This window comes from Scleropages formosus, chromosome 17, assembly GCF_900964775.1.
Source record: "Scleropages formosus chromosome 17, fSclFor1.1, whole genome shotgun sequence".
Classification (NCBI taxonomy): domain Eukaryota; kingdom Metazoa; phylum Chordata; class Actinopteri; order Osteoglossiformes; family Osteoglossidae; genus Scleropages; species Scleropages formosus.
The window spans coordinates 9,054,466-9,078,196 of record NC_041822.1 but is presented as its reverse complement, the minus strand read 5'-3'; the positions used below and the strand labels follow the sequence as shown (position 1 = coordinate 9,078,196).

At 43.9% G+C, this 23,731-nt stretch overlaps 2 protein-coding genes across 8 annotated transcripts in view; one reads left to right on the top strand and one right to left on the bottom strand.

Moving 5' to 3' along the window:
- Positions 1-10,971, bottom strand: part of LOC108938589 (dynamin-1-like) — a 45,154-nt gene extending 34,183 nt beyond the window's left edge. For all 5 annotated transcript variants that reach the window (XM_029259401.1, XM_029259400.1, XM_018759279.2 and 2 more), the window contains exon 1: positions 10,534-10,971. In XM_029259401.1, coding sequence (XP_029115234.1) covers positions 10,534-10,694 — 161 coding nt within the window. In that variant the 5' untranslated portion in view covers positions 10,695-10,971. The remainder of the gene's footprint in view (positions 1-10,533) is intronic.
- A 101-nt stretch (positions 10,972-11,072) lies between these two features.
- LOC108938479 (cip1-interacting zinc finger protein-like) lies at positions 11,073-23,238 on the top strand. 3 transcript variants are annotated; one of them, XM_029259703.1, is made up of 16 exons: positions 11,073-11,111; positions 12,694-12,921; positions 15,701-15,840; positions 16,005-16,171; positions 16,912-17,035; positions 17,233-17,320; positions 17,592-17,680; positions 17,795-17,871; positions 17,989-18,186; positions 18,773-18,903; positions 19,249-19,342; positions 19,635-19,748; positions 19,875-20,009; positions 20,135-20,213; positions 20,572-20,693; positions 21,941-23,238. In XM_029259703.1, exons 2-16 carry the CDS (start codon positions 12,752-12,754, stop codon positions 22,577-22,579), a joined length of 2,367 nt encoding a protein of 788 aa, XP_029115536.1. In that variant the 5' UTR covers positions 11,073-11,111; positions 12,694-12,751; the 3' UTR covers positions 22,580-23,238. The 3 variants fall into 3 exon arrangements, with proteins under 3 accessions (XP_029115536.1, XP_029115534.1, XP_029115535.1); XM_029259701.1 differs by lacking the exon at positions 11,073-11,111 and adding an exon at positions 11,865-11,978; XM_029259702.1 differs by lacking the exon at positions 11,073-11,111 and adding an exon at positions 11,976-12,042.
- Positions 23,239-23,731: the final 493 nt, after the last annotated feature.

Genomic DNA, 23,731 nt, shown 5'->3' with positions numbered 1-23,731 from the left:
GTGTGTGTGTGTGTGTGTGTGGACAAACGCATTTGCATTCTGACCTGTTTGCGCATCGGACGAGTGGCCGATGGAGTGTCGGCGACGCTGTCGCCGCGGCTCAGGATCAACCCGCGCGTGGGAGTGGACAGGACTGCAGTGCGCTTCCGAGCCTTTTTTCTGCAGTGACTCTGCAGCATTCGCGTTAACAGCGCGCACGCTCTTCCAAGAGCCAGAGCTTTGACAAGCTTCATTGCCTTCCACCAGCTTCGCTCCTTCTCCTGCCACAGGTTTTCGTGTTTTCCTATTCTAACAATCAAGTCTCCTATGATACCATAGTCAAATTTCATAGAAATTCTGCGCACGCCATTACAGTCTGCTTTTTTAACGATGGAATTTATCCACGGTAACGGAACTTAGAACCCCGATCTCATAATCAACAGGCCTGAAAAAGATTTTAAAACATCACGCCTGATAAAACATGGCTTGACTAAAGACTGATCTCGATATTTAAAAATACCTCAATCGAAAGCTTGCAGTACAGAGCCCTGCTTCACTTGAAATGTGAATAAATGCAAATGTGTAATATGTCGGTCTATAAAAAGTCACAGAAGAGGAACTGACTTGTTAGCCTCCTTCCAAGCTCCATGGCTGAACTCAGTGAGGAACAGACAACCCAAGCCAACGTTTTACTGTACCCGAACACAGTATCCAGCTCCTTGTTGATGTCACGAGTCTTATGTCGTCAAAGAGAACCCAAAGAGGCCATTATGTAAAAACAGAGTCATTGGATGGATGCTGCATTTAAAAGCAATCAGGCAGAGTGCTCCACCACTCGCTTTGCGATGGAATCCCCTTTCGTAGCCCATTAAGGCCTTCGTTTGCCATGTCGTTTGCCGGGCTGCGGCATCGGGCAGAATCTACCGAGAAGGGGCAAGGAAAGCAGGGAGGCAGCGCAACGCCGAGAAGTTATACCCATAGTGGCCTTCTTTACGAGTCCTCTTAGCGGAGTGGAGACATGGAGAGTGCATTTAGTAGGGCTGAGTGGCAGAAAACAGAGTCACCTGCAAGCAAACGGATACTAAATGCACAGCGTCTCGTATTATAGCATATTATATTATACTGTATATATATTATATTGTCTATTCTGAGTTTTATGCACCTAATCATGCGATGAACATCGGTGTATATAGCGGAAAGAAACAAACTAAACTTACTTAAAAATCACACGTCTGCAACTATGTCTCTCTTTCTTCTAATGTAATGCGCAAAGTGTGTTTCTCTGAGATGTACAGTGCACGAGTGGTTATTTGAGTTACCGTTGCCTTTCTATCAGCTCGAACCAGTGTGGCCAGTCTCCTCTGACCTCTGGCATCAACAAGGCATTTTTGCCCACAGAACTGCCACTCACTGGATATATTCTCTTTTTCTGACCATTCTCTCTGTAAACCATAGAGATGGTTGTGCGTGAAAATCCCAGTAGATCAGCAGTTTCTGAAATACTCAGACCAGCCCGTCTGGCACCAACAACCATGCCACGTTCAAAGTCACTTAAATGGCCTTTCTTCCCCATTCTGATGCTCAGTTTGAACTTCAGCAGATTGTCGTGACCGTGTCTACATGCCTAAATGCACTGAGATGCTTCCACGTGATTGGCTGATTCGATATTTGCGTTGACGAGCAGTTGAACAGGTGTATCTAATAAAGTGGCCGGCGTGTGTACGTCGCTTTGGGGAAAAGTGTCTGCTAAACGAATAAATTTAAATGTAAATGTATAGATTTGCTCTGACCCAAGCCGATGAAATCAGTGAGGGACAATAAAAATGTTCACAATCCAGCAGTATTTGTGTTTTCTTTTTGCCAGATAAATTCTCGAAATATTCGTACTGTTTTGATTATCTCTGATTATTTGTACCCTGTCTTTGCAGCGTCCCACGCGTCCCTCAAAGAATCCCAGCATTACATTTTTTTGCAAACTCCCACCAGCTGATGTGGAGAATCCCTGCGAATAACACTTAAAAGAAGTACAGCAACGGTCTGGACACGGACCCCTTTCCCCAAGTCTGTGCTTGTCGCTCTATGCCGCTCAGTCGGCCCACTTATTCACTTCATAGTCTTCCGTGCGGCTGTCATATTGGCAAGAGCTGCCAGTTCGGTCCTTCTCTGGTTCGCCAGCCTCCCCACATCTTGTCAATCCCGGATGACGTAGCACCAGTTTAGGCTCAGCTTCAAGACGTGCGGTAACTCCTCCGCAATCTGACGAGTCCTGACTCAGCCCGGGAGAACGCAAGAGCTTCCGTTTCACAGGCCGCAAATAACCTTGGTGTCAGAGGTGTTGAGCTGAGCTCTCCGAGGTGCGGAAATGCTGGAAAACGAAGCAGCGTTTAAACGCTTTATGCGGAATGAAGCGATCAGATTGTTTTACGCTGAGAATCTATACACTACTCCTCAGTTTCCAAATACTATTAAAAAACTCGATTACAAGCTGTCATTTATTGACCAGATGTGCAGCAATAGCTAATATCTGCATCAACTTAATCTGCCTGGGGGGTGGAGTGGACAGCGGGTTGGACCGGGTCCTGCTCTCCGGTGGGTCTGGGGTTCGAGTCCTGCTTGGGGTGCCATGCGATGGACTGGCATCCCATCCTGGGTGTGTCCCCTCCCCCTCCAGCCTCACGCCTTGCGTTGCCGGGTTAGGCTCCGGCTCCCCGCGACCCCCGCTTGGGACAAGCAGTTTCAGTCAGTGTGTGTATGTGTGTCTTAATCTGCCTGTTCCTTCCAATACACACGTCTGCACACATTATCATTAGACTGTGAGCCCTGGATAGAATCTGCTGAAATAGGTCCAATATCCACATTAAAAAGATATTGGTATTTAGTGCATAAAGTAAGTACACCATGACAAACACATGCCATTTAGATAAAGCCCAATACACATGTTATAATACAGATATTAACGGTGGTAATACACATATTGTACTACTGCTGTTTTGAATCTTAGTACAGTTTCATGAGAAGAGCCTTCGGGTCTCTTATGATAACATTGCCGGCTAAAAAAACTGTGAATGCAGAAGTAGGGTTCGCAGGGCAAGGCAAGGCTTTCTCCACTAAAACCTCTTTAAAATCCAACAGAAGAATACTGTGCCTCTAATGAATGGGTTCCTTTGACTCCTGGACTAAATGGCACTCATGCTGACTGAGCTGCGTCCACACATTCGGTCCAGATGTCAGGGCTGCCCAGACCTCCAGGCTGAGGAGCCACGGAGGGGAGTGCTGCGGCACCTGGCACAAAGAGCCGCGCAGCGCCGCAGCTGAGCGCCGTCGCATCTCTCTGCCAACGCGCCTCCCTCAAGTGGGGCTGCGCCTGCATCATCAGGGCACCAGACCCTGAGTCAGCAGCACACAATGCTGCGTGTGTTCCCGGCAGGGGCATGGGGTCCTCCGTGCCGGGGATCCCGAGCCTGCGGCCCGCGGAAGCTTTTCGCAGTTCGACTAATGGAGCCGCTGCTTCGGCCCCGCGTCCACGTCTCCCTCGGGCCGACAAATCTACCTTCGAACTATTTATCCAAGGCAATGCCAATTAAAGTGTTCTAAGGTGTAAAGCAGAAATTACTCCTATTCCAGCATTGCTTCTATACACATTCACACATCCCGTGCAACAGTGAAAGAGCCGTGTATTTTCCACGCCGCTGCTTTGCTGACTTCAAGGTGACTTTATGAGTTTTTTCGTCGGTGTCCTTGTTTTTTGCTCACTTTGCATTTTATTGTTGTGTGATACAGCAGAAGGCCTCCCTTGCAGGGTACGCAGTTTCAGAAGGCCGACCACCACCAGCCAACCTTCTTCATGATGGCAAATGACCCAACCATTTGTATACTGCAAAGAGTAACATGGAGGCACCGTGCCTCACTCCTCCCAGGCTGTGGTTTTGGATCTGAGTTTGAATCCGGCTCAGTAAGTGCGAAGTTCGCATGTTCTTCCCACGTTCACGTGGGTGTCCCCCCACAGCCCAAACACCTACGCCAAAGGAGGTACTGGTAAATTATTTCTTCAATTTTTTCCTCCTGCCTTGGTCTGAAAATCAGGTAAATGGTTGCTAAGAGTCAACCTGATGTCACGTACCCTATAAATATCCCAACTCAATAGTCGTACATTGTGTTCACTTCATACAGTCAATGGAGATACTCATTTTTTTCTTGTTTCCTCAGTAGCCATAGAGTCCAGACTCTCATAGAACTTTTGTAAAATAACAAAACCACTTTTATACCAATGCATATTAAACTGACTTGTTTAAGTTACAAATTACTAACAAATTACTAACTGTTCTTTATTCTTGTCGAGCATTGCCTCGCTACATAAGACCTGAGGAGGCCAGCCGGTGGTGACAGACGAATCCCATGCTGACTGAAGATGATGACCAACTGCTATGATGGACAAGATGCTTCATGCTGAGCTGGGGAGCAAAGATACCATATAGTAACAATATCATTATTGCTTGTTAACTGGCTTAGAATTGTTACTTAATCTAGAATGCCCAGGAGGGGTGGGCAACCACTGGCCCTTGGACCCCCAGAGGTTTTTTTCCTCCCTCGATTTTCAGTTGGGAGTTTTTGTTCCTTTCCTCCGTGGCCACTAGGCATACTTATAGCTCTATAAAAGTACTATTGTCACGTCCACGCCCACAACTCACCCGACAACACCTGACTCTGCTCCAGCACCTGATTAACCGCTCACCCTTTAAAAGACCCTCCTCAGCTCCCATACCTCTGCGGAATCTCGTCAGGGACAACCGCCCTTCCTTGGGACTCCTCGCTCATCTCCAGCTCTCAGTTCACGTTCTCCGGTTTTGACCCCTAGCTTTGTTTCTCGACCACGTTCACGGAGCTTTGTTTCACCTCCGATCGCCGTTCGACCGACTCTTCGCTCCGTCTCCTGACCTCACTCATGGATTCCCACTGTGACCCCGACCGCCGATCGACCGACCCTCCGCCTGTCCCCGATACCGAGAAGTTGCCTGATCCTCTGACTCCAGACGAACAACTCCACACTTGGGTCTTTCCGTCCCGGTTCTCTCGGCCTGACGTGACAACTATCTTATGACATTAGTCAACTGTCTTCTTTGTTTCTCTATCTGATGTATTTGTTTTTCTTGCCTTATGCCTGTGTTAAAGTGCTCTGTCACTGCATGAGAATAGAGCTTGATAAAAGTAAATTGAATTGAATTGAAAATCAGACTACACTAATTTCAGCATTTTCCGAGTTGAGGATAGAACATGGTACATTCTTGTAAAAGCAAGAGAATTAAATTGAAAAGGTCAGGACATTGCTGAAAGAGTAAAACTCAGCACCTCCTCATATCCAAAGCAAAGCTCAAGAATGAAACTCATCACTTCGTATTAATTATGCTGAACAGCAAAATCCGGCACCTGTTCAACGGTTGTGGACAAAAAAATGGGCATCTGACCTAAATATTTTTCCAGGTGATCTTAACTGTACATGAGTCAGGAAAGACACACAGTGCTTACACTCATGTTAACCTGTAACACGCTGCTTCACCTTGATTCACAAAACAGAACGAACTGATGTAAAGATGGGTTCTAATTACATTTAAAAAGCATATTATTTGCCTCCTATAGATCAATAAATTAGGAAGGATTGAATATATCCACTGCTTTCGACTCCATCAGCTCCATTAAGAATGTACCACTACATACGGCTGTTTCTGTTTCTTCAAAATAACTCATTATAATCATCAAAATTTCTTATAATTCAGAACATGCATGCAAGGTGCCGAGCCGGAGCCGACCCACAGCGTGGTTTCCAAGGCAAGTAAAGGGAGGAACGGAGGCAGGTTGCCAGGTCCTTCCTCTGCATGGCGGGGGAGGCAAACACAGGGAAAAGGACAGGGCCGCTGCACATCCCAAGCAGAACTCGAACCCCAGGACCGCCACACAGCAAGGCACCGGTCAAACCCGCTGCGCCACCGCGTCCCCCAATTCAGAACATATGCTGTGTTTAATTCAGAAATGACTGATGATTGGCGAATGCTGCAAATACACACACACATTTTCAGAGCCGCTTGTCCCATACGGGGTCACGGGGGAACCGGAGCCTACCTGGCAACACAGGGCGTAAGGCCGGAGGGGGAGGGGACACACCCAGGACGGGACGCCAGTCCGTCGCAAGGTACCCCAAGCGGGACTCGAACCCCAGACCCACCAGACAGCAGGACTGTGGTCCAACCCACTGCGCCACCGCACCCCCATTGCTGCAAATACATATCATTAGAAATGAATATCAGCAGTTTCAGCTCTTTGAAATATTACAGGGCAGCATAAAAAAAAGCTAATTTTAGAGTTTTTTTTTGTACAAAAAAAAATTTTTATCTGAAAAAACACAGACATTATTCAATAATAAACAAATACTAAGGGTTGCTGACTGAGTACACCGTCAGTTGTTCGTTAAGTAAATACCAAATGAAAAATGTTGACGGAAATTAACTGTTGAAAGGCCAGTCCCACCCACAGGTGACATTCTCCTTCAGACAGATGGCACTGACTGCAGGACCCCCCCCAACCCCCCACCCCAACAGTGGCATATGGAGCAGCCATTTGGGACATGCGAACGTGCATTATCGACACGCAGGAGCTCCTATATGGGAGGTATTGGTGAAGGAGCCCACGTCAGATTGCAGAAAAAGAGCAGCAGGCCTAAACACTAAGACACCGGCGCAAGAAATGCGAGTGCGTATGTGTGAGAGCATCACTGTGCCGTGCATCCCTGTGCAGGATTGTTGCTTCAGCTGAACCACACGAACACAGATTTGTGTTAATGTGTAGAGATGTATTCTTCATGCTGTCAACTGCAGAAATGCATAAATAGTGCAGTTCATCATAAAATCACTAAATGAGCAAATTACTAAGCAGAGGGAGAAAACTGTAATGGAAATTAATACACACACAGTTGTGTTGCAACTCTGCATAGCTGTTTTCCTTGGACAGCAGCCCAACAGTTAGAGTCAGTATGTCAATACATTATCGATAGATTATCTGAGTGATACTAATACATGGCTCAGCAGTATCTGGGCGCTTCATTTTTCTCTTACACTAACACACATCGACAAACACAGGGCTACAAACTGCATTGTTTCAGAACTCGGACAATAAGCCGTTTTAGGATATATCTATAACCTAACCGTCTTCGTGTGAAATATGTTTGTATGAAGATTCAAACCGCACTGCATTTTCCTTCAAGAGGATGCAATTCACACAGATTTCTGCCATTTCTTGTCTTTATATTTTGCCTCATATTTGCGCCACACTGTATATCTATCAATATTATCTTGCAGTGTTTCTGAACATACACTGCGAAGGGCGAGAAATAAATTAATTGATAAAGTCAATTGTTTGATTAAAAAAATGGAATTTTCTCATCAAACAAGTTCCTTGTCCTAAATTTCTAGCCTATGAACGTTAAGTGAGAAAACGATGAGAAAAAAAGCCTGTATCATGACATTTATTAATCAAGCAACTAAATATAAATTAATGAACTTATCTCAGCCGCCTTTCATAAGAGCTGTCCTGGGTCCTGAAACCATCCATTGTGCCAACTGTGAGCATTGTTTCCATACACACACACACACACACACACACACACACACACATTGCACAAAAGGGTTTTTTAAATGCACCGTGAAGAAAAAAGAGATGAACACATAATATAACACACACAGGGAGAAATCCCACGGATAGCATGTGCGTATTTTCTGAAGTGGAGTTGAAATTATTTCTACAATATCACCAAGCCTACAAGCTGATACTCATGGGCTTTTCTCGAAGCTTCATGTTTCAGAGGAAGAGAGTAGCCGAAGGAAGAGCAGGGCCTCCGGCAGGGAGTCCACCAGAGACTAGCTCCGCTTTGTCACCCTCCCAGACAGCCACGAATATTGCCACCTGAAATGCGTTCTCCAGGGTGGAATCAGCAGAGAGCAGCAGATGCGCCCGTTTATAACCATCAATTGCTGTCATAGTGATGCATTGACCACCGACATCAGCAACCAAACACTTCAGCGGTGACGCTGTCTAACAGGCTGACCATGCTCTCAAGAAATAACCGTGAGCAGACCTAAGGACAAGGGCAGCCCACACACCCTTCGGCCGCTACACATCTACGGGAGACTTGCATTCGTTATCATTCAGGAAATTTTCATGTAATAAATAAAATACGTCTTAAACCAGTTTTCAGTATCTAATATATATCTCCAAAGACAATCCCTAGATAATCAGTACTGACCTTGGAGTAAATTAGTAAATACATATATTTACCTGTGTAAAACCTTTACCTCAAAAATACTGCCACACTCCTCCAGAAATATGGCCAAAAATTAATAAAACATTTGCATAATCATCATAATGGATCATTTTGAGGTGAAATTCAATAAGCCTGATTAAGCATTCAAAGAAGTTCCATCCATTAGCAACGCAAATGAAATGACACGTTCCCATTTTCATAAAAAACATGCTATTAGTCTAAATAACTTAATGGGCTTATTTTGCATAAAATCCTGCTAGTAAGTTAAATAAAAAGAAATGTTGGAAATAAATACTTCAGGTGATCTTTCAATTAAGTGTTTAAGGTGGGTTAAGGAATAAATTGGTAAGTTATTTGGGCAGAGTCACAAGTGTTTAACAAATATGTCATAGATTTACTGCACCTGTATGAAATAATAAAGCTGAGACATGTAACGGTGTGAATAAATGCAGCTGAACACAACCAAAAAATGTCCAGGCATCCTGTGTGTGTGTGACATGTACCCTGCTAGAGACACCTCAGTTCACTGTCACGCTGATGGACAGCATCGGGGCCAACAGCACCGCAGCACGGGCCTCCTTGCAGGATTACCTACCGCTAGCCTATTATCATCACCATATCCATTATTATTATTATTATTATTATTAACATTTTATTATTATTATGCATACATTGCCAACGACTGTTTGTCCCATATTATTATTATTATTATTATTGTTAATTATTATTTCTGTTGCTGTCTGTTATTGGATAAATAACAGTAATTTATGCATTTACTCATAATTATTGCAACACTAAAGAACTAAAAAATATGCTTGAGTTAATTGTAAAATCATAATAAGTACAGCCTTTACAAGACAAGAGCATGTATGGGTGTATATAATGTATACATATTTACATTTTGGATTGTGATGTGTATATGAAAAGAGGCATATTTATATGACTAAGGTGTATCCTCCATGCTGGCAGCACAGTGTTGGCAGTGCCCAGATCGCACTGCACAGCCCGTGATCTGATTGCAGCCACTGCGGAGAGTGACCGCACTGGATCCAGTGACTGACTGCGGAGCTGTCACTGCTCGTCATTCACCAGGGGCTCACACACACACACACACACACAAACACACACACACACACACGCTGCACCACCATGGCAAGGTCACGAAGCGCTCAGTGCGAAGGAGCCGCGCGCGACAAGGTCTGCCACGGGAGAGCGAGCGGTACAGCACTGGGTATACAGTGTGTGTGTGTGTGTGTGTGTGTGTGTGTGTGTGTGTGTGTCAGCGGTGCACAGGGAGCTGCGTTAGAGCAACAACAAAATGGCAGCAGCTGCGATGTGTGAGATGAGATCCACAGGCCCGTGTTGGGTACACTCACACACACACACACACACACACACACACACACACAAACCAGTAATTGCCCATTAGACAGAGACGGTTCCTCCCCGCAGACTGACTGGTTCCCGAACACCCCTCCCCACCACACACACACACACACACACACACACACACACCACACATACACTGAATACAGAACAATAGGACACCCGGGTTCCGTGTCCATCACATTCATATTGATCCACTGGTGGTTAAGGACCGTGTGTGTTGGTGTGTACGACGGATGTGTGTGTGTCAGTGTGTGCTACATCACGCGGAAGGACACAGCTGCAGAATGAACACACATCCTTCCTGAAATGGACACATCATATTTCATCACACACACACACACAGGTTCGGCATTATCGGCGTTTCGCTTTGAAAATCCGCCGCGTGCATCACATCTGGCTATGAACGACCGTGGATATATTTCACACACACACACACAGACTGCGGAGTACAAAAATGCAACAGCACACTGACTGACTCATGATCCAGCAAATACATGCATGTCGGGGGTGTGTGTTTAAAATCGACCTATTTCCCTCATATTTTTCGAGTCGGGATAAAAAATACAATCGTGCTACATCGTAACCGTGATATTAAAATACATGAGAATGGATTTTTTTCCAGATGGCATCGCCTGTAGACGCGAAGGTGTTTTTCTCTTCCATCATTTATATTAAAGCATATTATTGATGAAGACACTGTGTAGTATATTTATACAGCATACAGTATGAGAGGAGGTGACAGCATAAATGGGAAGCACTGGAAGAGTGTGAAGCGGTATGGTGACAGTATGGAAGAAGGAGGAGGAGGAGGAGGAGGAGGCGATGACAGGAGATGAGGAGGAGACGGGATCACTGACTTGCCCACGAAGTTCTCGAGCACGGAGCTCTTGCCCGCGCTCTGTCCTCCCACCACGGCGATCTGCGGCAGGTCCAGGTTCGCATTCTGCCCGATGGCCGAGAAGGCATCCTGCAGCTTGTTCACCAGAGGAATGAGCTCCTCCATCCCCCGGTTGCCCATGTTGTCCAGAGGAGTGTCGCCGCTCTCACAGTGCAAGGAATTAGCGGAGAGGGGGGATGCCCTCGCGGAGCCCTATCCCCTCCTGATCGGATTCCAGTCGGATCAATATATGGAGGACTCGCGCCGTCTATTTCCCTTTCACAGGCAGCCTCATTGGCCTTCCTCAGTCTTTTCCTCGCGTCGACTAAACAGGCGCCGCCTGCCTTTCCAGCCGATGCCGCTGCGCCGCCTGCAAGGACAACGACTTACGCTCGTAGTTCTGCCTGCGATCGGGTAAATGAGAAGGCAATTGCGTAGTCATGTACGCGCTGAGCCACGCGGGGGCGCAAGGTCGCACTGCGCAAGCGCACACCCACGTTGCCGGTGATGCTGGGAAATGTATTTCCAACCTGTGTGTCACTTATCCTGCCGTAACAGGTAAGCTCACTCCGTTGACTGACTGGTATAAATACGTTTGTGAACTATAGATAAAACAGTTTTCTGACAATTGATATTTCGGACATCATGAACGTTATTAATTTCATATCATGTTCTCTTCTGCGTTTTTACCTCTACGACGTTATGATCGGCAGCAACAGGCAGGTAACACACATGCAGTATGAGGTATTATTGAGGAATCATCATTTGCTTAAAACAAGTCAATAAAAAAGCAGACTGTCGAAAGTTGTTTTACCCACTTTACTCGAGTATGTAGGAAATACACTTCTTAAAGTTTAAAACATGCAATGAGGCACGTGAATAATAATATTCGAACTGTCCATGGTACTGAATTAATACCCTGCAAACAAATACCAGAAGTTCCTTGTGGGTGCTGTACTGCATTTCGTGTTTATAACATCTATATTTATAGTGAACAGTTAACTGAACTTAGCTGCAACGAAATATCGCTTCATTAAATTGGTATTACACGCCAAATATATGCCATATTTAAATGATATAGAAAATAATTGTCCTTGCAGATAGAAATGTGTAAAATTATAAGCGAACCATGTGTCTGTCAGAATTGTATTGTGCAAATATAAATAAAATATCCTAATGCAGTATTTCTCGGCTTACTTCCTTGTGTACATTACAGCGCTGCGCTGCGCTGCATTATCCCACGTACGTTGCGTTTAAACTCATGCAGTTCATCTTCCGAGCCGCTGGGGGCAGTGTGCGGAAATACGACACTGTCTCGCCACAGGCGTCCCTTTCATAGTCAAGCGCAGAGCAGTGCTTGGTGAAAAAATAAAGCCTGTCGTCAACTGGCCGTTGTAAACGTCAGGGCCTTGGTGACTGGAACAGGTTCGTTTTCTTGTTGCAGGCGTGAGGGCGCCGCTGCTGCGTTAAGGAGAAGGCAAAGTTAAATGTGCGAGGCCGTCGTTGTGTTGAATCTGCGGCGTGGTCCCGGACCGCTAGCTGTGCTGTGTCAACAACACGGCCAGTCACACCGCGGCGCGCTGCGTGATTATTTTCATTGACTACCGCGACTAAAGGCCTTAGTGACAGTTACCATTAGTAAGGCGAAATTCACGAGTTATACAGACAAAATGTGGCGGTATCAGTTTTATTTCCTCGTTTGTTGATTCATGTTGTGCTGCAAAGAGAGAATCGCTGGCCTGTTGCTAACACGTTAGCTGGTTTAATTTATAACCTTACTGTTAGCTTACTGTTAGCTTAGTAAGGTTATAAATTAAACCAGCTAACGTGTTAGCAACAGGCCAGCGACTCTTCTCTGCAGTACAACATGAATCATTCGCACGTTCGTTGTTCAGTCACACTCGCACGCACGAGTCCTCCTCCTGTGGGGATGATGATCATGATGATGTGTTTTTAAAAAGAAGTTGAATTGTTTGTTAAATGTTAAAGTACGTTTTTATAAAGACTCTTGTTTAATTCCGAGCAACGATCGTCTCTGTCAGTTGTTTCTCCTCGGCGGAGGGCTCGTCCTTCCAGGAGGCTTGAGTTATAAGAGGTTTATGTAGTACGCGGATTATCATTATGTCTATATCTTCCTCAGCGAGCTGCGTTTTTATCGACGAGGACCACATTAATTTAATAAACCAACCAACGACATCATGTTCAACCACCACCACCAGCAGCAGCAGCAACTCCACCAGCACCTGCGGCAGCTCCAGCAGCTTTTCCAGCACCAGCAGCCCCCTCCCCCGCCGCCACCTCCGCCCCCGCCGCCGCCGCTGCCCGCGGCCTCCTCCCACCACCTGCCCCACCACCACCAAGCAGGCCGGTAAGGCGCTCAGGCGAGCGCGGGGATGTAGGCGGGCCTAAACGCCTCGCTGGCCTCACTTCACCCCGTACTAGTTAGTTAGTACTGTGCATTTTCACACACTGTGTCTAAAAATAATGTAAAAGCATCGCTTTCGACACATGGCACATAGCTGACATTGACAGTTACTGTGAGTGCTGCATGATGTAAACACAAGTTAATTTTGGACAATGTGAATGGTGTTTTGTGGAATTCCCTGTAGTGTACAGTGGGTTTGATAACTACAGTCCTGTTTATGTAATTCATAATGCTGTTTAAGTAAGATTTTGGGTTTGTTGTTGCCATTCCCTTAGTGTACATGCTTGTAGTTATAAAGAAGTCATACATGAGTCATTCTTTAGTTCCAATGCACAGGTGTATGGCCTTTCTTTGGTGGGGTGGCAGGCTCTTTAATGGGGAAACGAGCAGCATCAGGTCGCAAAGGGCAAGCAAAAGCTTGCCTACCACACAAGTCAAATGCTTGAAGGATTTGCAGGGGTAGATCATGTCTTGTCACTGGGTGAAGCATCTCATTTCACTCCCCCTTACTGCGTTCAGGTGCCACCACGCATATTATGTTGCCGGATGTCAGTGGTGCACTCCTGAAGTTTTTGATATGCAAGCTGACTCAGATGAGAGGGACTTCTTCATGAAAAGTGTTCACCATTAAAAAAAAATCCCACTTGGAAGGACCATAATAAAGCAGTAAAATCTCAAGTCTGTAGGATGTGAAGTGTTGGTTTCACTGAGGTCCAAGTTCATTTGTTTGGTTGTGTTTCACATGACTCAAACCAGGTCATCATGAAAACTGGGTTCTCTAACTGGAGCAAGTTGTAAGCATTTATGCGCTAACTCATAGGATTTGTTGCAAATTGTATTTCTGTCAGCGGGGGTGCGGTGGTGCAGCAGGTTTGGCCGGGTCCCGCTCTTTGGTGGGTCTGGGGTTCAAGTTCTGCTTGGGGTGCCTTGTGACGGACTGGCGTCCCCTCCAGCCTTGCGCCCTGTGTCGCTGGGTTAGGCTTCCGGCTCACCGTGACCCCACTTGGGACAAGCGATTTCAGTCAGTGTGTGTCTGTATTTCTGTCCAATAATTACAAGTAAATACAGCTGGCCCCCTCCGTATGGTGATTTCTATATATGTTGCTCTTTATTTGTGGTCAAGTCTTCCTAGAAGACACTTTAACCCTTCCAATATAATGAATTTTCTAAATATACATCATTCAGTTCACAAAACTAGGGAAACTGGGTGAGCACTTCGATAAATATCTTTTACAGGGAAAGTACTGTGTGCGGTTTGTACCACAATGAGAAAACATGTTTACTGCCTTCTGCTCCTCTTGCTTGCAATTTCACATTAACTTATAAAATTGGTAGAATAAAGTATTAAAGGTTACACACTAATGATTAGATAATGGTAAGAAAAAATGAATGTTAATGATATATTTCTTGTGCTCAGTGTATTCCACATTCTCAATTGAGGTTGCTCTTTGACTACAGTTTACTGTGAACATGCAAGCTACTAGTGTCTTACTTCCTGCACAAAGTGTGCATTTGTACAGTATGACTCAACTTTTTATATTTCCCCTCTTTGTGCCTCCCATGTACAGGCTTTTCTCATATAGGTACTTTTTATGAGTTTAACTGTTCTCTCATAGGTGTGTGCCCAAATTTGTAAGCAAATCATAAATTGAGTCTTTATCGTTTATAATAACCAGTAAAGTGAAAGTTTTACCAGAAGTGGTCAAAGTTTTTAAACTGTAAGGGGAAGTCTCATGTATTGTAAATGTTAAAATTATAAAATGCATTGTGTCAGAATTCTGTTGAAAGACAATATCATTACAAATGATTTTTTTTTTTTTGGTTTACCATTTTACTGCAAATGATACTTTACATATAGCTCAAAATAGTGTTTTAAGTAACTGCATTATGAGAATTGCCTTGTCAGGTAGTGCTCTAGTAATAAGAATTACGTAGCACTACTACATGAATTGTCTTGTGGTTTGTGTTGGTGCATAAACTCAGTTCATGACTGGGATAGCAATTTCATGGCAGTTCATTGTAATTTCTGTTTTGTATAATTTTCAATTTTTTTTAATCCACGTAATCACAGCAGTTTAAATTTAACCACACTCTTCACATTGGTGTTTTTCGCTGATTGGTTTTTAAGTAATGTGTTTTGTCAATCCATTTATACAGCATGTAGGGAGAAATACACATTTAATTTGTTAAATAGAAGTGAGATTGGGAAAGAAGAGATTGTGGAAGTGTTAACTGCATTTGATATAAAAACTGTTTGAAATCAGTTCTGAAGAGCTTACAAGCTACACAAACCATTAGATCCATTCTCCTCAGAACACCATTTATTTAATTGTGAATCAAGTCACATTCAGCCCAGCACAACTAGCAGGATCAGTGGTGAGTGGTAAAAGTTACTAAGGACACCCTGTGCACTCTAAACAGACTTTAGAGTGATATTGCGTAGAAATGTGACCAATATACCGTGTTTTGCTCTGAATCCTTTGAGCTTTTCTAGGTTCTGAACTTCCAGGCACTCAGTCAGTCATCCTTTTGACCAGGTCCTTTAGTCATATATGCTCACAGATTGGAATATCTCTGTCCTAGAAGTTTTTTTCTTATTTTCCTCAATGTTGCAGTGTAAATTTCTTTAAATTAATGTTAAGTTACTTCTCCGTCATGAATATAGTTAATCAAACTTATAAATTGTTTGTGTGACATCAAGGTTTCTTACTATTCCAAACAGGCCCTTGGCTGCTGCAGCCTCAGCACCACCTCCACCCCCTCCACCTCCTCGTATGGTCAACTTGTGCTCTGCCACCCCTGCAACCATCATTGCCACAAATCCCATGCTTCAGGGGGCCCTGCTGATGCAGCAGATGCAAGGTAAAAGCTGCTTCTGTCTACCATCCAGGATAGTTGTTCATCCAGTTGATTGATGAATTTCTTTATGGCAGAATGAATGGCAGAAAGTCATTTTTATTTATTTATTGCAGTTTTTCTTGTCTATGCATTATAGATATGGTAATTGTATTCTTTGTGCTTTGCAGGAAACTTGAGGGGCTTTGCAGTGGCTGGGCAGCAGTTTACACAGTTCTTCCCAGCTGGGGCAAGGCCTTCTCTCCTTGGCCCAGCTCCTATGGGTGTGGCTATCAAGACACCTCACATGGGATTCCCTCCACGCCACTACCACCCACATACACGCTATTTTAACAAGGTAGCTCCATCTTTATTATTGATTTTATTTCTGTTTACCGTAAAGTGAGCTTCTTTGAACTAGTGACAGTATGAATCAAAGGTTTGCAGCAGAGATTCTGATATTGTAGCCCTGTTATGAGAAGCATATATTTTTATCTTGTTGGTTTTGTTTTTTTGTGTAATCATCACAATACTAAGAAACTGTTAAATACACGCTGCAAATTTTGATACAGTGGTAAATCGTCAAAATAGAGCACCATCTTGTTAAAAACTGGACTTTAGTGTGCTGGAAAAGCCTAGACTGAAATACTAGCCTAACCCTGTTTTTAAGAGGCTGAAGTACAAGTGGTCCCCGACTTAAAATGGTTTGATTTACAATTTTTTTTTCGACTTTATGGTGGTGAGCTGGCAATAGACATTCAATAGAAACCGTACTTCAAATTTTGAATTTTGATTTCCCCCCAGGCAAGCAATATGCAGAGCGATACTGTCTTGTGATGCTGCACAGCAATCCACATCTCCCATTCTGTCGCGCAGAAGTGTGTATTAGGTGTATTAAATGCATTTTCGACTTAGGATATTTTCAACTCATGACTGATTTCGGGGAACGTAACCCCGTTGTAAATCCGGGACCACCTGTACATGGTTTTATTCGTGTAATATTACCTGAACTTTAATTAGTACTTTTCTTAAGGGTAATTGTCAGAGCCAGTGTATACCATCAAACAGTAGGTTCCATAACTGATACTGTCACTGTAGGACCTTACTGCTCGCCTTCCGGAGAGGAAACGTGAGAGTGAGCAGAGAGAGCTGGGACGCACTGATGCCCAACCTGGAGGAAGCAGCTCAGAGGGAGAATCTAATGAAAGAGCTGTCAGTACAGGTGGGATACAGTGAATTCCCTCCTTAGTTTTCTGCCCATGTATAGTTGTCCTGTATTTGGTCTCAGGAATTTGTTCAGGTTTTAAACTTCTTACCAGCTAAACACTGTATAGCACAGTTCCTGAAGTCCAGCCTAGGGTTCATCCTGCAGGGAGACCAAGTACCAGTATTGGTATTTGTTGTTTTCTCACCACACAGAGGAAGTAGCAGAGGCACTTGACAGTGACAGTCAGTCCTCCAAACAGCAGGAAGGCGAGCCTGCTTTGAAGAAACAGAGGACCGAAGGGTAAGCTTCTAAAGAACCAGATACTACAAACTGCATTTTTCCTTGCATCGAGGTCAGTGTTGTTATGAAGAGTCACCTTATTGTCTTACACATTTAAAAATATTTGTAGTTTTCTATATCAAGTACAAAATTCTTAATTTCCCCCAACAATTAACCATGCTTTTACTGACCTTCAGTAAATCTATGTAAACTACTGAGAACAGAAGGACAAGCTCTCTGTATTATCCTTATTTAACTCTGAACAAGAATTGGTCTGCTCTTTTTCCCTTAGGCAAGAGGCTCAGGTTGAGGAGCCTTCAGGAGTGGCTGATGGTCCAAGGTCAAATTATGACGGCCTAGAAGAAGAGACAGAACCTGGAGGTACTTGTGTTGCGTCCATGAGTCTGTGTGCCTGTTTTTACGTGTATTTATTCAGTCACTCTTGTTTCTAGCCACTACCCTTACTTTGTAATTTAATTATTTCCTGTATAATAGACTGCCTCCTAGAGGAGGGAGGAAGCGCTGCTGGCACAGAAGCTGTGGAATTTGTGGAAGAAAGCAGGGCAACTGAGGTAAGTTGGGTGATGATGCCATGCGACTGGATTGTGGGGTCAAAGGCCCATAAGGCTCCAAAAGTCAGGCAACTGTTTTCTTGTTTTGTTTGCATTTTCTTCCTTGTTCCTGGGCAGGTCTTAGGAGTGGGAGCATCCTTAAAAGTTACTATCCAGCAAAGTAATGAGAGCCGAGCTTTTAGCACGGGGCTGGAAGAGCTGGGTGGCCCTGCAGCAGGTACTGCAGGTACCCAGGGTGAGAGCAAGGACCCTAGCCGAGAGGGTGCCAACAAGTTCTTCTGCTATATTTGCAACATCACTTGCCACAACCAGCAGGTACAGTAGTAGTAGAGAGAACTAAAATGTACTTTTGCTTATATTTTGGATCCTGAACTTACAAACATAATTGGGACCAGAAGTCACTTTGGAGAAAAGCATCTGCTAAGCGAATTAATGTAAATGTAAGTCTGTTATTCAATTTGTTTGTATATCCTGTAGAAAAACCCTTCTAAAAGGTAAAGTTTCTGTAAAAACCTCATATAAAACTATAATGAATTTAAAAATTCATTTGACTTGATTCCATTTTCAACAATTGATTAGCCCCCTTACTCTGTGAATGTGAGTGATTTCCCTGTTATGGACTGGTCTTCTGTCCACACTATACCCTGCCCCCCACTCTATGCTTCCAGGGTTTGTTCTGGGCTACTGCAACCCTGCGTTGTACTACCAGTTGATTAAAAAATGAGGGGGGAAACCAATGGAAAAAGTGTATGTTGGGCCAGTTGAGTACACTCTAGTATATCACACAAATGTTAAGAATGTGAAATAAAAGTAAAATAATTGCTCAGATCATACAGAAGTTTGTTCATTCCATGTGTCACTGTCAGTCTCTGAGTTGGTAACACTTTCCTCTTGCTTGCAGAACTTCCAGAGCCACATGAATGGCCTGACGCACCAGCAACGAATGATGGAGATCCAGCACATGAGTAACGCCTGCCTGGTCACTTTGCTGCCACGTGTCCAGGAGTCATTGCAGGGAGCACGCAAAGATGGGTCAGGATGCAGGATTGTTCAGTCCTGTATTTCAGTTTCTTACACTGCACTCTTTAAATGCATCAGAGGTTTCATTTATGTAATAGGTTGTGATGTATTCAGGGATTCGCTTTTAATAATACTTTTTGTGACATGGCCACAAAGCCTCAAAGTGATTAGATTTTTCAGCATTTTAGGTTGACAAGCGTGACAAAAGCACCGCTCTGAGGGTGCTTGACTATGATACTTGACAGAAAAAGAGCTGAAGCTGTTGATGTGTTTGTGGAAGTTGTAAGGAGGCAGAAATCTGTAGAACTGTGGGCCTCAGCCTCACTCTACCATGTGGTCTGATGTGGTGTGCTACAGAGAGAAAAGGCCCAACCTCCAGCGATGGTGTGCCACTTGCCAGAGTCATTTCTCTGGGGACCTCATTGAACACCGAAGGACAAAGGAGCACAAGGTGAGTGAGGAATGAAAGAAAGATGGAAGTTGATATAATCACACCAAGTTCGGGGCAGAGGAAAATCCACAAAGTTTCCGCAAAAACGATATGTAGTTGTACGGGCTTCTCCAGGCCAAATATATGTGGGAACTGCTGTCATGCTGACATTTTTGATTTTAATAAAATCACATTGCATGTCAAGCCCTGAAATGTGTCAGACATATTCAGGAAGTAGGTTCTATATTAGGGTGTTTGTTGCAATCTGGGAAGCTTGTCTTTTGATCTTCCTTCTTCTCTACTTCATATCCAGCTCTCCAAGCACTCCTCACGACCCTTCTGCACTGTCTGTAGACGGCACTTCAGAACACCCCGCAAGTTTGTGGAGCATATGAAGTCTCCAGAGCACAAGCAGAGGGTGGAGGAGGTCAGGCTGCCCAAGTTATTCTCCGTTACTGATAGGTCACTTGTTGGAAGTAATAATAAACACTGGAGTATGTCCTGCCTCTTTCCCTGACTTGAGTGACATTTAGTGACTGTTGTCACATTACAGCTGCGGGAAGAGGGTGGCCCTGAGGTTCTGGAGGAGCTGATCACTGTTGATGCAGTGGGCTGTTTTGAAGGAGAAGAAGACTATGAAGAAGAGCTGAATGAGGAAGAAGAAGGGGATGAAGAGGTCCAAGGCCAGGTAAAGGGGGTTCATGTTGTTACTGTTATGGATTGCTCTGTACAGACTATACACAGCCAGAATTGCTAGCCTAGTAATTTAATGGAAAGAAGTGGAATATTTCAATGTGTAATTTACTTTGGCAGGCAGGGCAGTCCACCCATAAGGAGGTTGCATTGGAAGACATGGTAGATGGTGAGCAGTATGATGCAGACACTCAGTACGGTGAGTTTCTTGCATTGGAATGAACAAATAGGGAGTTTTGTTAATTCAAAACACTATTTCCAACACTGAAAGCATACATTTTCTTCAGTGCTACAATGTTAGGCTTCAACTATTAATTTATTGGCAATTTCACAGTGTAACATTAACAATATTTTTTTGACAGCTTTGCAATATCATGAATTGAGATTTAAACATAAATCATGCATTTTTTTTTTTTGCGCTGGGTAGGTGGATAACTGACTCTATATTCTGTCAGTACTGAATCAATCACTTTAACATGACTGTCTTTGATTCCTTATCTTATGGAGCCTGCAAGGGTTCTCATTCACTTATTCTGTATTTTTTTCCTGTTGGTCAGGCTCCAGCTTTGTTGTCCCGGTGGCTGGGTTCCTCTGCAGGCTTTGTCACAAGTTCTACCACTTTGAGTCCACAGCCAGACTCTCTCACTGCAAGTCTCTCATGCACTTTCAGAACCTGCAGGTAGGTAACACAAAAAGCAAGTAGACCAGGTAGTCCAAGGTTGAAGGATCCAGGCCCTGTATTCAAGACAAAGTAATGATCAGTGTGGTCCCAGATTTCGGTTTGAATGCTCCAGAGCAGATGAACTTCGGAGTTTCACAAAACCGTAGATGTGTACACACAGCTTGAACTACTCTCTGTTGGTGTTCGTCTCAGCAGCAGCAGTCATATAGTATAATAAGTATGAAAGGTTCAGGGAACTATGAACAGTCATACCACTCACAAAACCACGCTCTTTAACTGTGCTGAACGCATGTCTTGTCTGAGGAAAAAGATGAATGTAGTTTTTAATAATGATGGCAGTTATAAGAAGGCTCTTATTGTGTCTTACATTTATTCACTTAGCAGATGCTTTTGTTACTAGCCCACATGCCTTATTCACCAAGGTGACTACGTTGCTAGATAGACTACAAGGGGTCACTCATCCATACATCAATGAAACACACTCACACACACTAAGGGGGAACCTGAACAGCATGTCTTTGGACTGTGGGATGAAACTGGAACACCTGGAGAACATGCAAACTCCACACAGACTGAGCGGGGATCGAACCCACGTTCTTTCGCACCACCCAGGTGCTGTGAGACAGCAGTGCTACTCGCTGTGCCACCGTGCAAGTCAACAACATTGCTTGTTGGAAAACAGCATTTGAATCAAGATGACTTCTGAGTAAAAGGTTGCAGATAAACATTTATACAGTAGCGCCATGCATTGGATCACATGCACCAGCCTTGTTTTGCACTCAAAAGAATATAGAGTAAACAAACTTTGTCATTTCAGTAGATAATGACTGTGTCTGTAAAGTACATCTTAGCTGCTTTAAGACCAGAAGTTCATAAGGAATACTTGGCATTTACAAATAATGTATCTTTCTGTATATTTACTGCATTTGTAAATAAGCTCCAATTAATGACTATATGTAGTACAAGAGAGATCACATTGCTGTAAGCAGATAAGCAGTTGTAGCAGATGACAATGTGGATCCTCAGTTGGATAGATGAGCTAAATTGTGTATGTGTTGTGAAAAGTATTTTGGAGGGAACTTGAATCTATACCTTATAGGTCTGCAGCTAGTAAAGTCTACAATTTTCTCTTGGATTGATTCAAAAAGGGCTCATACTTAATGCACTTAACTAGATTATATATTACATATAATGTACATACAATTTTTAATCTTAAACAATATATAATTCTTTATCTGGAACAGAAGTATCGAGCCCTAAGAAACCAGGGAGATGGTGTTGCAGAGGATACAGTTGAAGATGGAAACTGTAACAGCACAGTGGATGACCACAGAGACCTTAAAGGGCAAGATGGAGCCACCAGCATACTGGAAGATAAGGGCAGAGGTCAAGTGACTGACAACCCATTGACTTCTGACTCAGCACCCGTAGAGAGCCATATACCCACCCTCAGTCCTCATGCCATGCTAGAAGAGTGGCATGGCACTAATAAAGGTGAAATATTACAATCTGAGAGTGTAAATGTTCACAGTACTCCTCTGTCCACGTCCTCAGCTGTAAGACAAACTACAGCAAGGTCCTGCTCCAGTGAGGGCACTGGTGGTCTGTCTTTGGGCCCCAGAGAGCAACACCACATGGCTGGACCTGAGACCTCAGAACTCTCAGGCGTTTCCTCACCTAAATGCAAAGATGAAGTGGACGCGAACCCCCAGCTAACAGCTTTAGGCCCACGCGACCTCCAGGGCATGGATGGGGAAGTGCTGTTAACTGCCGGAGAGCAGGAGGAGGAGGTAGAGGAGGCTGTATCCGACGAGAAGCCAGCAACGGGACGCAAACCAGCAGTTTCTAGGAGAAGATCTACACGGACTGCTCGAAGACGCTGAGAGATGCTGGAGAGCTCAAAGCACATATTTCCACTAGTGTAGTGGAGGGCATTTTTGATGGAATCCTCTTCAATGTGGAGTCCCTCAAGTGACAAATCAGTTATAAAGAACCGGGAAGCTGTGTTTAACATTGGGGGGGGGGGGGGTCTGCCATAATTTTAGCAATTTTTGTTTAAGGAAGGAGGTGCATTGGATTTTAAGAAAAGGGTTTAAATTCAAATTTAAAGGGAAGGGAGGACCAACATGTCACCTGTAGTTAATGAAACTTGAAACGTGAAGGAAAACACAGGAGTATTGTAAATTATGAACATTTGCTTTTGGGACTGGAATTGCTCATTTACATTGTCACCTCAATCATACTTTTTAGAAAGTAGCTGGGTTGTGTTTCTGTAGTGCAAGAGGAGCATGGAGGAAAATCTGCTTCCTAGTCAAGCTCCATGTGCTTTTAATAAGCTTTAGAATGTAGCTGCACCCAAGGGTGGTCACGATTCTGTTAAATGACCATTCTGCAATGAATAAAAGTTACTGAAATGTTAGTGCTATTGTCTTTCTGAACAAGGAGAAGGAATGCCATGTGACATTCCATCTGCAATACAGTAGCAGGCTGTCACAGCTCAGGAGAATTTGTGTAAAAGGTCAGAGCCGTATGCAGTCAGTTTGTTTTAAACTGACTGTATGGATGTGTGCAAGTGACTACACTTCACTGAAGTTTTTGACCATTTAACCTGATAACACATTACTTGTATTCCTTAGTCACATTGGCAGGAAGTTCTCTTTATATGGCGTTTGAAGTGTTTTTTTTTTTTTTTTTTTGTTGGCAGGATGTACACAGCATTCCGAGTTGTCCTCTTATGTGGATGATTGAGGGGTTGAGCAACCTAGTCATGCCATCACATATTTTCTTGAAGCTGAACATAATTACTGCATGAATCTCCTGGAAGGGATCTAATGTCAATAGTAGTTAGTTATGGCTGGGTGATTTAACAACAGCTTAGTGGTTTGGTGGGCAGAGCAGTGGACTGCCCACAAGTACTCAAAACTGCTGTCATTCTGATGAAAAAGGTACCTTACGTAAACTGCCCAGGTAAAAATCCTGTCTGAACTGACCCTTACAGAATATGTAACATAAAAAAAGCACTGAATGTTAATCCA